At 42.5% G+C, this 19290-nt stretch overlaps 1 protein-coding gene across 1 annotated transcript in view; it reads right to left on the bottom strand.

Moving 5' to 3' along the window:
• The window catches only part of COL21A1 (collagen type XXI alpha 1 chain), a 4597064-nt gene that overhangs the window by 1924640 nt on the left and 2653134 nt on the right, over window positions 1-19290 (bottom strand). Inside the window, exon 16 of the mRNA XM_044063368.1 lies at window positions 5787-5840. Coding sequence (XP_043919303.1) covers window positions 5787-5840 — 54 coding nt within the window. The remainder of the gene's footprint in view (window positions 1-5786; window positions 5841-19290) is intronic.

Here is a 19290-nt window from a genome sequence, read left to right as displayed (position 1 = left end):
TACCCCCGACTGCCTCCCGAGGTGGAGAGATGGGCCTCCTTTCAGGAGAGCTGAAAAGGCCTACCAAGGAATGTATCCCTGTCGCCTTGACTTTGCGGACCCCCTCTGCAGAGAGGTCAGCTTCTTCCATTGCTGTTTCCTCCTCTGCTCCTGGGGGAAGAATCACCACGTGCATCCAGAAAGCCTCTCTGAGACTTACAAAACCACATCCCCTCCTTCTGGCCTTTGGGGTAAGGCTTGCTAGGGAGGGAAAAACAGACTCCCACAGCAAAAAGAGTCTTTCCCTCTTGCTCGCACCTGGTCACAGTCTCTTTCACTTTTGGCCCGAACAAGGATGAGCCATCAAATGGGGCACTGATAAAGGAAGACTTGAAGGGCTCTGCAAACTCGCATAAGCGCATCCAGGAATGCCTCCTTGGGGAGATTCCTGTACCCTCTGCCCTACTCGCTACATCGGCCACATAAGAGATAAGCCACATGGAGGAGTTTGCCACAGAATTTAAGGTAGAAAGCTGACAGGTCACCTTGTCTAAAACCCCCACAGCTGTAGTACCTTGGAGGGTATCATCTAACTCCTTCAGGAGATCCCTCCTAGTAAAATGGGTCAAATAGTTCAGTGACCTAAAGGTAAAGGCTGCTAACGAAAACATATGCTTTCTGTACCTGTCCATCGTACGAGATTCTTTATTCGGTGGATGGACAGATGAGGATGTCTCAGACGATTCCTTTTTGGTGGCTGCTGCCACCATCATAGCATCTACCGGAACACCTTTTGTGAGAGATTCCTTATCAGACGGTGCTGTGATAAATGTGTTCAGCCTCCTCGGAACAGGCTCCACAGATTCCGGAAAGCCCCACACATTTCAAATGACTATGTTTAGGAGTTGAGCGAAAGGCGGAGTCACCCAAGAGGTGAAGGGGCAAGACCAAAAGCCTTCAGGTACATGGACTCATCCTCAGAAAGATTAATGGACTTCCAGCCACCACTCTACTTAAGGATTTCTAGGATGTCCGCAAAGGAGACATCCTCAGAGGGTGACCATGGGGACCCTACTGAATCATCTAGGTCTGTGTCCGAAGTGAGAGACTCCTCGGGGGAGTCTAGATGTTTCCTCTTACATGTCCTCTTCCGAGGGACCTCTCCAGAGTGGTACTCGGGAGAGGTTTCAGAAGAGATGGTTTCACCCAATGGGGGTTACTGGGACTTTGGGTCTCCACGCCTGGGGGGAGAGATGGTAAAGAGGCAGACTCTGGCACTTTTGAGGGAAGAGTGTGGAGTCTGAGAGTGGAGCCATCTGGGGCAACAGCACTCTCCTCATGAACTTGAAGGCGCCATGACCCTGTTCCAAGGGAGCATCAAGCTCTGAAGAACCTGGAGACTGCCCCCAACCCAAGGAGGTGAGCTCCGAGGCTGATGTAGGCGCCAAGCTCACCTGCGCTGAGGCCTCGAGAGGTAGATTCGGATCAGACAACTGTCCAACCCGACTCTCCTCTCCGGACCTGACGGGGGAGCATCGGCCCCTAGACCCGTCAATAGACAATGGCACTGAGGAAGTAGGAGTAGAAGTCGGGGCTGAAAAGCTTGGAGCAGGTCTCAGCCCCGATGGTTCCACTACAATCAAATCCAAGCACTCCAGCTCCGAAGCCACAACATGGGTCAGAGGAGGAATCGAAGAAGGGGGAGTGACAGTTGTCGGGCACGAATCCTTCTGGGCTGGGCTTGAGAGAATCTTGGCCAGAGCCAGCATCTGTAACACCCTCTTGACCACCTGCTCCACATCATTATCCGAGAGACTCCTGGAAAACCGAGAGGATGGGGTTGTGGACCTGATGGATTGTATCATAGGAGACTACAGTACTGAGGAGACCGGTTCCAGAACTGGGGACCGGCTCTGACAATGACCCCCTTTCACCTCCAAAATAGCTAGTAGAGCCAAAGAGATAGCTTTTTTGGACCTGAAAGCCTTCGGGTCTGTGGATGAATCTTTAGCCTGCTTCTTCGATGACTCATATGCTAGAGCCGATGAGGAAGCTCTTTTGTAAGACTTGTTCGATCCAGAGGATTGTGAAGATTTTGAGGAACTCTGTTTTCCTTCCAGCGCATCAGAAAAGGAAACTTTTAACAAACCTCTGACTATTAATTTATTTTTCCTCTCCAGTAAATCTCTAGAGCTAAAGGCGTGACAAAAAGAGCATGACCCCTGCAGATGGACAGCACCTAAACAGTATACACAGCTGGTGTGTCCATCTGTCAAGGACATTTTTTGGCTACATCTATCACATTTTTTGAGCTTTATTTCCTTATTATCTTTAGACACGCTGTTGACAGTATAAACACCAACTATTAAAAACTCTGCTGCAAAACGGTAACTAACAACAACACTTCCTTTTTTTTTTTTAAACAAAAACAACAATAAAAATGGCAGCAACCACAGTGACCACAAAGAAGTAGGGGGAAACTAGAGGAGAAGTCTCTAATTTAAACGACAATCTCCTCTAGTCAGAGGAGAAGTCACTAACTTAAACAACGACTCCTTACCAGAAAAAAATGGGTCGGAAAGGGAGGGAAGCCCTCTAAGTTAAATGGGCTGAGAACGAGTCCTCTAACTAAAATGGACTACGTTAAGAAGGGGAAGGAAAGAAAATATTTTAGACTTAGAAAGAAACTCTCTAATGAAAGAATTATAAGTGGGATAGGGAGACAAATAGGCTAGCGAAAAGCAGATGGCCAAAAACAAACAGCTCAAATATCTCAATAGTCAAAAAAGTTATCTAATACACTATGAAACAAGAATCCAACAGCACAGTAAAATATTTTTAGCGAAAACAGCAGTATAATAATGAATAATGATTCCACTTAGCCTGGAGCCTAGTAGGAAGCATCTGATCTAGTTTAGCGGCAAATGAGATCTGGGTAATCTCCCTAAGCATGATGGGATAGGGTATTGCCTTGAGCCAGTGGAAGCTCTCGAGCTTTAGTATAGGCCGAGTCACCAGCAAAGAATGAAGGCGAGATAGGACAGCATAACATCAGTAGTTAAAGAACACTTAGAGAATGTCAGCCTCTTTATGCAAACAAGTATGTATTTCAAGTTAACTCCAACAGTCCTTCTTCAGAATGCAGGTTAACAGCATTTATTTTTTCCACTGACTTCAGAAAGTGTGGTCTCTTTTATGAAAGGAATGAAATGAGTCTGTATAGAGATAATGTGGTGGGGAGAGGGTTATGATCATTTGCTTATTTTTGAGTGCAGGACAGTATGAAAGTTAAAATGGCTACCAAGAGGTAGGTTTGGACTGAGATAGAAAGCCAACTAGCTTTTTGGAGAGAAGTGAAATGGTGTTTGGTTCTAAGGGCCAGGAAGATGAAACTACATAACTTATTAATTGTTGTTTGGCTAGAGTAAGTATTTTGGCTGGAGTTTAGGGTGGTCACAGGAAGGACATACTAAAGTGGACAGGAGAACAAGAGTATAGCCAGGCATACTCTTTATATTTTACACTGTATATTTTTTCTTTGCATCACTCAGTACATGCTTTTATAGACTATACTATGTCTAGAACTGTCTAAAGCAATGCCTCTAACAACAGGTACAGAGGACTGCTAATCTAAGAACAACATCTTTAACAGTTTTAGAGAAAATTGCTGAAAACGGTGTGTACGTTTATTAATTGCTAGGAGAGCAACATTTTGAAAGATGTGTCCTATATTTTAAGTGCCAGGTGGGTTTGGGGTCAGAAATAAAGTTTGAGAGTACAAAATGGAATTTTATGGCTACACTTCTGCAGGAGAATACTTATTGCCAATGATGTACACACTTGAGGGGCAAGATGATTTGAAACAGATTAACAGGCTTTAAAATGCTTACTCACTTTGCCAGTAACAGTTTCAGTATGTTGTTTAAAAGAGAAACAGAGGTTCATTAGAAGTGTAATGTATCTGTTTGGCTGTACTTGCTGAATCTTATTTTTGCCAGGTCTAAAATGGACAGTGAACTACTTTGACTTTATTTTTGAGGATTTAATTGCAGAATAATATGAATTTTCACCTCAGGAATAGATTCCTGGTGAAGTTGTAAGCAAAACCAGCTCAATGTGGTATAGACATAAGGTAAATATGGAACACTGCACCTTATATGGATTACCAGTGCTGTATCTTGTGTTATGGAATCCATTATTAGGTCAACTTGCATCCATTATCAGCTGACATTGGTGTGTAGCTCCTTATCATATGTATGAATAGGGACTAGCCTGTGCACTCTTTTTACTTGCTTTCATTTAGTCAAGCATCTTGGAATGATTAAGTAAAAAGGTAATTTAAAATTACTTTGCAAACACATAGTATGCATTTTCTTATTCACTTTTTGTGCTTTTTCAGAACTTGATGAGGGACTGTAAGTTACAAGCTTTTATGTGTGATGGGGTTCTGAGCATCAGGTTCAAGAAGTCATTAGCCTGGCAACTGCTATACACCTATTCACCTTAACAAGAAAGGCTAAAATGCATTAAAATTCAAAATTTGTTTTGGCAATTAAAGTGAAATTTGAAAACTGGGCATTTCAGAATACTTGATTTACATTCTAAAGGGGAATTGTGGATCTCAGTTTGTGCACATCACAATATAATAAATACTGCCTATACTAAAAATTGTAAACCCAAATGCATTTGTGGTAAATTCCTGTGAGACCATTGTGTTTTTATTAAATGTGTACAAGTAGACATTGGTGTGAAAATGTACCTATAACTGATAACATACCTAGTTTATTTAATTACATTAGATAGGTGGCTAATCAAGTACAATAACACTAACAGTTGTAAATATCACATACTATAAAGCAGGGGGGAAAGATCAACATATGGAATATGAACATATTAGAAAAATTACAAACCACTACACTGAAAATATCAGGAGAATTTTTTAAAAAGACTGGACGACACTGATCTACAAAGAAACTGAAATAAATACATATAGAAACACCAATCTTACAAGATAACATAATTTTAAAGATGTTTATGAGGGACACATGAAAAATAAGATGTCTCTCTTACTCTACATCTTAAATAGACTGAAGATATAAACAAATTATACAAGTTGGGTTTCAACATTAAAATGCATGTTGCTTAGAATTAATGAAATATGCCATAAGGAAGATACTGTAATGCTTGAAATTAACAGTGCTTTGAAATCACTTGCACAGAAAAAATGATCCAAATAAGTGAGTGTTACATATTAGTCTTACTTGTTTAGGAATAATCTAGTAGCATGATATTTCATAGGTTCATAGGTTGGTACTAGGTTATCGGCCCTAGGGCCTATACAAGCCTAGCCATAACAATTCCCTGGCTATTTCTTCCCACACTATTTACTTCCCTGATTTCTAAATTTAACACATATCACTAAGCTAAAAATGTGTTTCTGATACCATTCTAGCTAAGACTGCAATCAAGTGTACATGGGTAACCATCATCATAGTTCTACACTAGGTTACAAGCATCTGCTAGGTAGAGATAATGTGGTGGTTGGAGGGTTTGCTGAAAAATGTTAGGTTTGACTATATTATAATACTGCTCACTGGCTTTTACTTCTACTTTAAAAGTCCTCCATTCACTTTCATCTGTGCTTTAATTAGAAGAATGCATATTGAACAGCAGAAAAAGGAATGGTGGCTTTTTTATTCAACTATCAAGAAAAATCAACCACCTCTACATTTCATGAGATTATTTGAGGTATACATCAACAAAATAAAGCATGATGTAAACTTATTTTTATACAAAAGCTTACAGACCTTATCACCAGGTGTTCCAGGTATGCCATCTAGTCCAGGTACACCAGGAAGTCCCTGAAAAAAAAATGGAAAATGTAATATGGAAAACTAAATAACATTCTTCAAGTATGATAATGCTTTGTGAACTTACAAGCTTTCATCCTATTAACAATGTACCTTGGTAATGTTAAAATATAAAGAAAATATATAATGCTTCTCTTTCTCTCTTTTCTCTCGCTGTATACATATATATATATATATATTTGTTATGAAAAAAAGTTATGTACTCACCATAATGTTCCATCTGTGTTGTCCATTTTCATTGTTCCTCAACTGTAGGGTTTGGATCTGATCCTCGGATCTGACTTGGCCATCTCTTCCAGAGCATAAAACACTGAAACTCTCAAGCTCCTCCCTTTACCCACAATGCCCTATTCACCTTACATATCTCAGATCTAGTTTGCTGCTCACAGACCTATAGAGTAGTGGAGAATTAGGAAATAATGGAATCTGAGACTCAAACAAAGGAACAGCAGTTCCACCAATATCCTTTGATCTTTTCAGGAGTAAAGCAAAGGAGGGGGTTGGTGAAAGGGAAGCTGAGGAAGAATGAAAAAGGGCAACACAGATGGAACCTTATCGTGAGGACATAACTTTTTTATCTGATGTTGTCATTTTCTTTCATTCCTCAACTGTCAGGACAGAGTTCCCAGCTACCTAAATCCCGGGAGGACTCTAAGGAATGAGAGTTGGCATAATGGTTAAGGTGTTTACCTTACAGACACAAGGTGCAGGGTTTGATTCTCAAATGAGGTAACTGGCTAGGCTTGAAATGGCCCCCAAAGGCAATTAGACTAGTACTAAACTATGAACCTACGAACCTATATTGCTGAGCCAAAGGCTGCTCTTCCTGTAGAGAGCAAATCCAATTTGTAATGAGCAATAAAGGTATGAAGATTAGCCCAAGCTGCAGCTGCACACATATCATCCAAGGAAGTTCTAGACAAAAAGGCTGAAGAAATTGCCATAGACCTGGTGGAATGGGTTTTGGTAAAGGCAAACCCATTTTTTCATAAACAAAGATAATACTATCAGTCAACCATTTGGCTACAGTCACTTTAGAAACTAGTTTGCCTAATTTTGATTCAGAAAAATGAAACAAATAATTGCTCAGATTTGATCAAATCTTTGGTTCTGTGAAGGTAAAAATAGAACTGACTGTGAACATCCAACAGGAGTAACATATATTCTCCTTTTTTTCTGAAATTTGGAAAGAAGACTGGAAGGTTAATAACTACCTTAGGTTAAAAAGAAGGGCTGGTTATAGAGATACTCTATCCTTGTGAAAAATTAAATAAGGAGGTTTAGAAGAAAGAGCCTCAAGTTCAGATGCTCTTCTGGCAGAAGTAATAGCAACTAAGAAAATAGTCTTTAGGTAAAAAAAAAAGAAGTTATGTACTCACCATAACATTCCATGTTTGTTATCCATCTCGCCTTCATTTTTGCTGGTTGGGTTCAGAACCTATCATCAGTTCCGACTAGACCTTTCCTAAAGCTCCTGAGCTTCCACTGGCTTGAGGCTATACCTATCCCATCATGCCTTGGGAAGATAACTCAGATCTTCTTTGCAATTACTAAGCTGAATAGAAATCATAAACATATATTCAAGGTATATTTACAGACATATGCCCTGCAAGATAAAGAAGGGAATCAGAGAACATGAATTCCATATCCAATAAATAACTCTCGATCCTCCAAGAGTGAAGGATGGGGGAAGGAGGGTGGGACACAAGAATGAAGGTGAGATGGACAACAAACATGGATCGTTATGGTGAGTACATAACTTCTTTATGTTATGTTGTCCTGTCTCGCCTTCATTCTTGCTGGTTGGGACAGCGTCCCTAGCACCTTCTTTCTTGGGTGGCTGAAGGGCACAAACTCTTCAGGAAAAATGGATCCAAAGGAAGCCCTGCTCCGGGAGCCCATGTCTACTTTGTAATGAGTGATAAAGGTATGAGGTTTAACCCATGTCACTGCAGCACAAACTGAATCCACAGGTAACCTAGCCTGAAAAGCAGTCGAGGTTGCGAAAGCTCTTGTTGAGTGACCCTTACTTTTTCCAGGTAGTTGTCTATTTTGAGAAGTGTATGAATAGGTAATAGTATCAGTAAGCCATTTTGACAGTGACCTTTGATATTGGAGCACCCTTCTTTTTATCGGAGAAGGATATGAATAATTGATCAAACTTCCTGAATTCCTTCATTCTGTGTAAGTAGAAATGTAGCTGCCTGTGTACATCCAGTTGGTGAAGTTTATATTCTGCTTTGTTGCCATAGTTTAGGAAGAAAACAGGTATATCAATGGACTGATTCAAGTTAGTCTCAGAACAAACTTTGGGTAAAAAGGATGGATTGGTTCTAAGGGAGACTCTATCTTTATGGAAAGCTAGGTAAGGGCGTATGGATAATGCTTGAAGTTCTGATACCCTCCTAGCAGACGTGATGGCCACCAAAAAGACTGTTTCCAAGTTAGGAACTTTAGATGAGAAGAAGAAGCTAGTTCATATGGTGGAAGGATTAAGGTGGATAATACTAGATTAAGGTCCCAAGGAAGTGGTAGTTCTTTTATTGGAGACCTTAGTAAAAAGGTACCTCTCAGAAAGGCCTTGCACAGTCTGTGAAACATTATTTTCGATCCCATATCTCCTATGTGGTAGTTAGATATGGCAGCTAGTTGACCTCGTATGGTAGCTGCTGCTGCCCCTTCATTAAAAAGTTCTGCCAAGAAGGTTAAGATGGATGTTACAGGGGCTGTGAAAGGATCAATATGATTGCTGGAAGCCCAGCAAGAGAACCTTTTCCACTTGCTAGCATAAAGTTTCCCAGTTGTGGTCTTATGGGATGAAACCAGGATGTATTTTACAGCAGGGAATATATCTGGGAGCCTGGCTAAGATCAGAAGTGAAGCAGCCAAGCTGTCAATTTGAGGGGTTTATCGAGGGATGGAACGTCCCTGATGGATGCATTAGGAGGTCTGGCACTGGATCCAGAATCCATGTCTCCTCTTGTAGATGGGGGCCAAAGGAAGGGGAACCAAATTTGATGAGGACAATACGGGGTGATGAGTATTAACCTGTATCTCAACAAACTGGCTTTCTGGAGAACTTCCGGGATTAACGGGAATGGAGGAAAGGCATAAAGAAGACTCGGGGGCCAATCGTGTACAAGTGCATCCCTTGGTGTCTCCCCCGGAGGGGGGATCAGGGCAAAGTAGCTGTTGCATTTGGCGTTCATGGACATGGCAAAGAGGTCGCAGCAAGGCTGGCCCCACTTGCGAAAAATCTGTTTCACAATTTCCTGTTTCAGGGACCACTCGTGAGGCATTAGAAAAGCTCTGGTTAGCTTGTCCGCTATCACGCTGGATTTCCCCAGGATATGCATTGCTATCAGAAAGCACTGGGAAGAGACTGCCCATTGCCACTCTTTGAGCCTCTTGATACAGGGGGTAAGATCTGGTTCCGCCTTATTTGTTTATATACCACACAACCAACATGTTGTCTGTCTGGATTGCAATCGTTCCTAGTGGAAGGGAGTTCTGGAATGCCTGCAATGCCAACAGCACCACTCTCATCTCTAGGACATTGATATGCAAGTGGTATTCATATTTCTGCCAAGTTCCTTGGACAGTCTTTCCCAGATAATGCCCCCCCCACCTTAACTGGGAAGCGTTCGTGGTCACTATGGCTACTGGTTGTGGGAGAGTGAATTATCTGCACAGAACTACCTGGTTGGATTGAACCACCAACTCAGGTCTCTCTTGCAGGAATCTGTAATGATAATTTTGTGGGACATGGGTAACTCCTGCATGGACCATTGAGCAAAAAGTAACCAATGAAGGACTCTCATGTGTAAATGTGCAAGAGGTACCAGAGTTACAGCTGCCGCCATGGTACCTAAAACCTTCAGAACAATCTTTGCCTGTACTTTCTTTTTTGTAAGCAGATTGGACACTTGATGACGTAGTGTTTGTACCCTGTCTTGAGGAAGTTTTACTACCATCTCTTTTGTATTTAAGTCTGCTCCTATGAATACAATATGTTATGATGGCAACAAGGCAGACTTTTCGAAATTTATTGTAATACCCAGCTGTGAACATAGGTGAATAGTGTTGTCTCTTGCTTTGATTAATAGATGCTCGGTGGTGGCGGTTAGGAGCCAGTCGTCCAGGTATGGAAACACTTGGAATCCTAAACGTCTCAACTGAGCCGTGACCACTGCCATGCAATTGGTGAACACTCTGGGGGCTGTAGTGAGACCAAAGGGCAGAGCTCGAAATTGATAATGACTGCCCCCCAGCCGAAAGCATAGGTGATTCCTGGATAGCCTGTCCATTTTTATGTGGTAGTACGCATCCTGGAGATCTATCGAGCACATCCAATTGACTTTTCCCAAAAGGGAAGTACTGACTGCAGTGTCACCATCCAGAACTTTGATTTCTTTATGGACTTGTTTATTCTGCTGCGATCCAAAAAGGGCCTCCAGTCCCCTGTCTTTTTTGGAACTAAAAAGAACCTTGAGTAAGTTCCAGATCCAGTTTGGTCTGAGGGGACGTTTTGGATGACTCTTTTTTTCTAGCAACCTTTGAACTTCTAGGGTTGCCTGATCTGTCTGAGTGGGTGTAATGTCCAGGACTGATCTTCTTTCTAAGGGAGGGGAGGAGAAGTGTATGCTGTAGCCTCTGGATATTATCGTTTTTACCCATCTGTCTTGTGTATTATTTAGCCAGGCATTTGAGTACAGTGATAACAGACCCCCCCTGACTGCCTTCAGAGGTGGACAGGTGGGCCTCCTTTCAGGAACGCTGGAAAGGCCTACCAGAGAACATATCTCTGTTGCCCTGGTTTTGCAGCCTTCCTCTGCCGTGAGGTCAGCGTCTTCCATTATTGTTTCCCCCTCTGCCCCTAGGGGAAGAATTACCACTTGCATCTGGAAAAACTCTTTGGGACTTATGGAACCACATCTTTCCCCTCTTTGGCCCTTGGGATAAGGCCTGGTAGGGAGGGGAAAATATACTCTCACGGCAGAAAGAGTCTTGCCTTTCTGCTTGCACCTGGTCAGAGTTTCTTTTATTTTGTGCTGAACAAAGACGTGCCATCAAATGGGACGTTAAAAAAGGAAGACTTGAAGGGCTCTGCGAACTCGCATAGGCACATCCAGGAGTGTCTGCTTAGGGAGATTCCTGTACCTGCTGCCCTACTCGCTCCATCAGCTGCATAAGATATAAGCCACATGGAGGAGTTGACTACAGAGTTTAACGTCGCAAGCTGAGCGGTGACCTTGTCTGAAACCCCAGCAGCTGTAAAACCTTGGAGGGTATCACCTAACTCCTTCAGGAGAGCCCTCTGAAGTCTAGTGAAATGAGTCAAATAGTTCAGCGACCTGAGTGTAACGGCTGTTGATGAAAACATATGCTTTCCGTAGCTGTCCATCGTGCGAGATTATTTATTCAGTGGATGGACAGATGAGGAAGTCTCAGACAATTCCTTTTTGGTGGCTGCCGCCACCACCATAGCATCTACTGGGACACCTTTGGACAAAAATTCCTTATCAGAGGGGGCAGTAATGAATTTGTTGGGTCGCCTCAGAACGGGTTCCACAGATTCTGAAGAGCCCCACGCCTTTCAACTGACTACGTTAAGGAGCTGGTTGAAAGGCGGAGTCACCCAAGAGGTGGAGGGGTGAGACCCGAATGCCTCCAGGTACATGGACACATCCTCAGAAGGGTTGATGGACTTCCAGCCACCTCTCTGTTTAAGGATCTCTAGGATGTCCGCAAAGAAGATATCTTCAAAGGGTGACTGTGGGGACCCTTTTGAAACATCTAGATTTATTTATTATTTATTTATTGGCATTTGTTAACTGGGAAAGTCCACTGGGCTAATGACCCATTTTCAGTGGAGGCCCGCAAAGAAAAGCTCCATACAATCACAGAAATTTTTACATAACACCAACTTAACTTTGAAAGTCAAGAAAGTTTTTTTACACAATACAAATTGAAGTAGATATAAAAGACAAATAATTATTTAGAGGTTACAATACAAGACAAATAAACCCAGTGTGTTAGATTTTTAGTAATTCTGTTTGTATATTCTCATAAGTAAGAATATTGTTAAATTAATTCTGTTTATTCAGCCACAGAAATAAAGAAAGCAAGACAGAGTGGATACGAAGACAGATAGTGTAAATTGCAACTATATTAAGTCAGTAAACGTATTTGTAGAGTATAGTAGCCAAAACATTTGAGATGGTTTAATTATATGACAAGAACAGACAAGGTTATTGAGATTGTGTTCTTTTAGTGCAAACTTAAATGTTTTTAAAGAGTCCAATTGAGTAAGAGAGAGAGAGGGAGTGCATTCCAAAGTTTGGGAATGGCATGGGAATAGAGACATTGTCCAGCTCTTTTGTTGGGTTTAGTTATGGTTAAGAGTTGTTTGTTAGAGGACCTAAGATGCCGAGTAGGGATGTGTGCTTGTATTATAGTTTGAAGGGATGGACAGAAGTTTGGATTATTTAGTAGTTTGTGGGTGAGAGTAAGTTGGGAGTAATGTAGGTAATGAGGGAACTCAAACCAGTTTATAGATTTAAGGGACAGGCAATGATGTGTGCGAGTTGGCATGTTGGAGACAAACTTGGCAATTTGATAGTAGCACAACTGCAGTTTGTTCAGGAGAGATGTGTGTAGGTTAGTGAAAATGGGGCAACCATAGAGGAGGGAGGGTAGAAGTAGACTATTAGCTAGTTTCAACTTGGTAGACTTGTCCAAATAGAGTTTATGCCTATAGAGTTTGCCAAACTTAAAATGGGTCTTTTTGATTCAGTTGAATACATGATTCTCAAAGGATAGTTTGTCATCAATTGTGATGTCAAGCAGTTTGGCTGTTTTTACAATTTCCGTATTGTTTTGAGAGAATATTTTAAAGTCTAGAGTTAGAGGTTTGGTTGTGAAGAGTAAAAGTTTTGATTTTTTGGGATTATGTAGCAGTTGAGCTTCATTAAGCCAAGATTCGATGGAAGTAAATGCATTTTGTGTTAACTTTAAGAGATCTGAGATGTTGTTAGAGGATGTAATTATTGTCGAATCGTCCGCGTATTGAATGAATGTACTTTGCAGGGATGCTTTATGGAGATTGTTAATAAATATGTTAAAAAGCAAGGGCCCAAGAACAGACCCTTGGGGAACGCCTGTGTTGTTGAGTAGGTAATCGGATTGCTTACTTTGCCATCTAACAGATTGTTTTCTGTTGTGTAGACAGTTATGGAACCAGGATAGCGTGTGTGGGGAGCAGTTTATGATCTCAAGTTGTAAAAGTAGTTTGAGTGGGACACTGTATTAAAAGTTTTTGATAGGTCTAGTAGGATCACTGATGTTAGTAGGCCTGCATCAAGAGCTTTGTATACAGTGTTGGTAAATGACAGTAAGGCTGTTGAGCTGTGCGCTGTCCGAAAACCATGTTGGGTGGGTGCGAGTAGGTTATTCTATGTGAGATGTTTTAGCAATTGAGAATGAATACACTTTTCTAAAATTTCAGATAGAGGTGAAAGTATGGAGATGGGCCAGTAGATAGATAGATCAGATCCTCGTCAGAAATGACAAGACTCCTTCGGGGAGTCTAGATGTTTCCTCTTACATGCTCTCTTCCAAGGGACCTCTCCAGAGGGGTACCCTGGGGAGGTTTCAGAAGAGACTGTTTCTCCCACTGGGGCATCCTGGGCCATCAGGTCTCTACGCCAAGGCGGGAGGGATGGTAGAGAGGCAGACTCTGGCACTTTTGAGGGAAGAGTGCTTGGATCAGAGAGTGGAGCCATCTGGGGCAACAGCATTCTCCTCATGACCTCAAAAGCACCATGACCCCGTTATGAGGGAGCTCCCAGCTCCGAAGAACCAGGAGACTGCCCCCAAACAAAGGCCATAGGCTCCGAGGTCGATGTAGGTGCCGAGCTGACCTGCACCGAGGCCCCAAGAGGTAGATTCTGATCAGACAGCTGCCCGACCCGACCTCCTCTCTGGAGGCAGTTGCACCGAGGATGTCGGAGTGAAAGTCGGGAACGCAGATCCTGGATCAGGTCTCGGCCCCGATGGTTCCACTACTATCAAATCCAAGCACTCTGGCTCCAAAGCCACCACTTGGGTCACAGGAGGAACTGGCACTGGGGTAGTGATGGCTGTCGGAACCAACTCCACTCTGGGAGGTCTTGAAAGGATCTTGGCCAGCGCCGGTGTCCATAGTAGCCTCTTGACCACCTGCTCCATGTCATCGTCTGACAGGCTCCTGGAGGATCAAGAGGATGGAGCCGAGGATTTAGCTGACTGCAGTATGGGTGAATGTAGTACTGACGAGACCGGTTCCAATACAGGGGACAGGCTCCGACTACAACACTCTATCGGTTCCAAAATAACCAGTGGAGCCGTAGAGACAGATTTTTTTGGGCCTGAAGGCCTTCGGGTCTGTGGACGAGACTTTTGCCTGCTTCTTCACCGGTTCAAATGCTGGGGCCGAGGAAGTAGCTCTTTTTGAAGATCTGTCTGATTTTCATGATTGTGACTGTGACGGTTTAGAGGAACTCTGTTTCCCTTCAATTGCCTCAGAAAAAGTAACTTTGAGTAGACGTTTAACAATGAGTTTATTTTTCCTCTCCAGTAAAACTCTGGAGCTAAATGCGTGACAAACTGCACATGATTCCTGCATATGGACAGCACCCAAACAGTACATGCAGCTGGTGTGTCCATCTAAGGACATTTTCTGGCTACATCAGTCACACTTTTTGAAGCAGGAAGGCTTCGATTCTTTACCATCCTTGGGCATAACTAACTTAAATTTAACTATGAAAATAAACCAACTTACATCAAACAACAACCATTTTTTTTTTTTTTAATTATTATTTTTTTTTAACAACAAGAACTGTTGCAAGGGACCAGAGGAGAAGTCTCTAAGTTAAACGTCAATCTCCTCTGGTAAGAGGAGAAGGCTCTAATTTAAACAATAACTCCTAATTATGAGGAAAGGACAGAAGGAAAGGGAAGGGAAGCCCTCTAATTTAAATGGGCTGATGTAAGGAGCCCTCTAACTTAAACAAACTCCTTGGCGAAAGTATAGAAAGGGAAATAAGTTAATTTAAATAAATTGCAACAAACTCTCTAACTAAAAAGAGTTTGGCCACAAGATAGGGTAGGAAAAAGGCCTAACAAAAGATGACGGCCACCAACACACAAAAAACAGCAAAATCGAACAAATTCAACAGAAAGGAAGTAATATTAAACTACAACACAAAATTAGCCAAAAAGACAGTGATTTTTATCCAATAAGAGAAAGAAATGTTTCTACTTAGCCTGGAGCCTGGTTGGAAGCACCCGAGCTAGTTTAGTGCCAAACAAGATCTTGGTTATCTTCCCTAGGCTTGATGGGACAGGGTATAGCCTTGAGCCAGTGGAATCTCTCGAGCTTTAGAAAAGGCCGAGTCGGAACTCATGATCGGTTCTGAACCCAACCAGCAAGAATGAAGGCGAAAAAGGACAAAATAACATTCTAAGTTCAGACTTAGCTGATGGTTCATAGGGGGTTGAATTAAGGTCTAAAGAATAATATTTAAATCTCAGGGCGGTGTAGGATCTTTTAGAGGAGACTGAAGTAAATATGTTCCTCTTAGAAAGGCTTTGCAAAACTTGGAGGAAGCTAAGCTCGAGTTATTTACTCCTATATGAAAGTTATAAATGGCTGCTAATTGTACTCTGACAGTTAAGGAGCTAGCCCCTTCACTGAAAATCATAGCTAAAAATTCAAGAACATTAGAAATCAGTGCAGAGGATGGATCTAAATTCTTTTTATGTGCTCAGAAAATAAATCTCTTCCATTTACTTTTGTAAACTTTTCTAGTGGAAGTTTTGTGGGTTGATAACAGAATGTGCTATACAGGGAAGGAGAGCCTGGGCTGTCTAGCAGTCAAAAGAACTGGAGAAACTATGTGGTCAGCTTGAGGCCTGAAATGTCCATGAGTCATGTCTGTTGGGTGAAAAGGTAGGTCTGGATTTGGATCCAGAATCTAGGGTGGATGTAGAAGATGAGCCATAGGAAGGGAAAACAGATCTGACGAGGCCAATAAGGGGTAATGAGGATAACTGTGCTCTTCAGTTGGGATGCTTTATGTAGACATTAGGTATTAGGGGTAATGGGGGGTAAGTGTATAGGAAACCAGAGGGCCAAACATGAAGTAGAGTGCCCTTTGGAGACTGGGGGGATCAGAGCTAAGAACCTGTTGCACTTGTTGTTGAGAGGAGATGCAAAGAGATTACAGCATGGTTGGCCCCATAGCCAGAGAATCCTCTCCACAACCTTCATGTTGAGAGATGAACTTCCCCAGAATGCACATTGCTATCAGAAAGTGACTGTATGAGATCACCCATTGCTATACTCTCATAGCTTCTTGACAAAGAGTTTAAGATCTGGTTCCCCCTTGTTTGTTGATATACCAGACCGCCAACATATTGTCCATCTGAATCACAGTAAGCCCGGTTGGATCAGTCTCTTGGAAGATCTGCAATGCTAGGAGGACAGCTCTCATCTCCAGGACATTGATATGCATGTTGGTCTCTTTGGGGGACCATGTGCCTTGGACAGTCCTTCCCAAGACGTGCTCCCCCCACCCGATCTGAGAGGTGTCCTTGGTGATTGTGGCCTTGAGTTGAGTAAGAACAAAGGGATAGCCTTCTTGTATCTGATTGGAATAGATCCACTGCAGAAGGTAATTTTTGCAAGCTTGCATTATTTTGACTTGAGGTGATAAAGGTTGTTGGACAGCAGACCATTGAGTTGCGAGTAACCAGTAAAGGATCCTTATATAGTACCTTCCCAGCAAAACAAAACTTATTGCCACTGACATGGATCCCAATACTTGGAGTATCAGATGAGCTGAAACAGAAGAGCTTTGAATGATCTTTTTGACTTGGAAATGAATTGTTTGAATCTGGGACAGAAGAAGAGTAGCTATTTGAGTGACCGTATTTAAAAGAACACCAATGAATTCTAAAATCTGAGTTGGTTCGAGCTGAGATTTGTTGTAATTGACAGAAATACCCAGACAAGAGCACAACTAGAGTAGGTAGTTCTGAGTTACAATTAGTTGATGCCTGGTTGGAGCGGTTAGGAGCCAGTCATCCAGATATGGAAACACTAGGAATCCCTGCAGTCTGAAGTGAGCTGCAACTACTGCCAGACACTTGGTAAACACCCTGGGGGCTGTGGTGAGAATAAAGGGCAGTGCTCTGAATTAGTAATGACTGTGTCCCAGCCAGAAGCATAGATATCTTCTGGATCATCTGTTCATTTTTATGTGATAATATGCATCCTGAAGATCTGCTGAGCGCATCCAGTCATCTTTGTGCAGAAAGGGCAGAATGGACTGAACTGTGACATCCAGAACTTTGTATACTGAAACAATCAATTTAGCTTGCCAAGATTCAAAATTGGTCTCCGATCCCCTGTCCTATTTGGCACTAAAAAGGATCTTGAATAAGTTCCGTACTATTTCTGGTCTTGGGGGGACCAATTGGATGACAATTTTTTTTCTAGAAGCTTGTTTATTTCTAGTGCTGCTGCTTCCATCTGACTGGGTGGAACACTGGGGATTTTGTTTGATACTGGGGGGGGGGGGGTGAATGGGAAAATGGTATTATATATAACCTCTGGATATTATCATCTGCACCCATGTATCTTTTGTAATTTCAAGCCAGGGTCCCTGGTGCAGGAATAAATGACCTGTGACTGCCTCCAGAGACGGACAGTCAGGCCTCCTTTCAGGAGCGTTGAAAGGATCTGTCAGAAAAGGTATCCCTAGATCCCTGGTTATGCAGACCACCTCTGCTGCAGGGATGGCATCTTCCATTTGAGTTCCCACTCTGCCCCTGGGGAACTGTCTCCATGTGGATCTTGGAAGGGACCCTGGGATTTTTTTTGAACTACATTTTCTGTCTGCCTCATTGATTCCTAGAAAAGGTACACTGAGGGGTTGAAAAATGTATGCCAACAGCAGACAGAGTTTTCACTTCCTGCTCACACTTAGAGAGCATGTCTTTTACTCTGGGGCCAAATAAGGAGGTTACATCAAAGGAAGCACTGACGAAAGAAGATTTGAAGGGTTCATAAAAGTCAATTAGTGCATCCAGTCATGTCTCCAGATGGAAATGCCTGAACCCACCACCTGTGAAGTACCTTCAGCTGCGTGAGAGAGAAACCTAATCGGCAAATTTGAAATGGACTGAAGGATAGCCAACTGCAAGGAGAAAGTACTCTCTCCCTTAGAGGATATGGTTTCAGAGAGGGATTTGGAAAGTTCCTTGATCAAATACCTCTGGAGTCTCATAAAATGTGCAAATAATTCTGCAACCTAAGGGTGAAGGTCAGTGAAGAATAGACACACTTCCCAAACCTGTCCACTACCCTAGACTCCCTGTTGGGGGGGGGGGGGGTGGACAAAGAAACTTTGCAATGCCAGTTCCTTCTTAGTAGTTGCCACTATGACCATGGCATCAATGGGCACTACTTCACTCCAGTGTGGTCTATCCTTAGGTGGTACCAGGATCCTATCTGGTCTTTTGAGGATTGGCTCAGTTATGTCAGGCTCCTTTCATGCCCATCGAGAGACTAAATCAATCAACTCATCAGTGGGCAGAGTTACCCAGGAGTTAGACAGACCAGTTCAAAAGGCCTTCAGGAACACTGACTTCTTTTGGGAAGGGTTATAAGGGGACCAACCACTCCTTCATTTTAGGAGTTTGAAGATGTCTCCAAATGAAACATCATTGTGTGGTGATCTGGGGGACCCTTCCCCTTCATCAAATTCAGTGTCCTCTGTGACAGGCTCTTGGAGAGTCTAAGTGCCTCCTTTTGCACTTCCTCTTCTGAGAAACCTCCTCATTGGGATGGGGTCTATATCACTTTGTTGAACAGTCTATTCAACAAATGACTATTCATCAAACCCACTTAAACAAAAACTTGCAACAATCTTTTCAATAAATTTCACAGGGAAAAAAACTAGTGGGCCAGCTACCAACTGGAGAAAAAACTACACAATTTAAAACTCAGCAAAGTGGGGGGCGTCATCCCCACAACACCCCTAACTAAATATATCAACTCCGAGATCGTACTACAGTGGGGGAAGGGGCAAGCTCACAATCATAGCCAACTACTTCCTTTCCCTGCAAAAAATTTGCTGAAATGATTGTTTGCTAAAATGAGTTTTCACTTAAATGGGTTTGATGAATGGTCATTCGCTGAATAGACTATCTGACAAAGTGATATTTACCTGTGGGATGTTCTGGGGAGGTATCGGAAGAGATAACTATACCTTGCTGGGTGGTCTGGAGACTAGTTCTGGCCGACTGTCCCATTGGAGTGGATGACTGAGGTTCTGGATGCAGAACAGAATGGGATTTGGGAGTCAGAGCTGAAGAGGGTAGAGAAGTCTGAACT

The sequence above is a fragment of the Protopterus annectens genome, chromosome 2.part1 (assembly GCF_019279795.1).
Source record: "Protopterus annectens isolate FY-2018-M chromosome 2.part1, PAN1.0, whole genome shotgun sequence".
NCBI classification, from domain to species: Eukaryota; Metazoa; Chordata; order Ceratodontiformes; family Protopteridae; genus Protopterus; species Protopterus annectens.
This window is presented reverse-complemented; position numbering and strand designations above follow the sequence as displayed.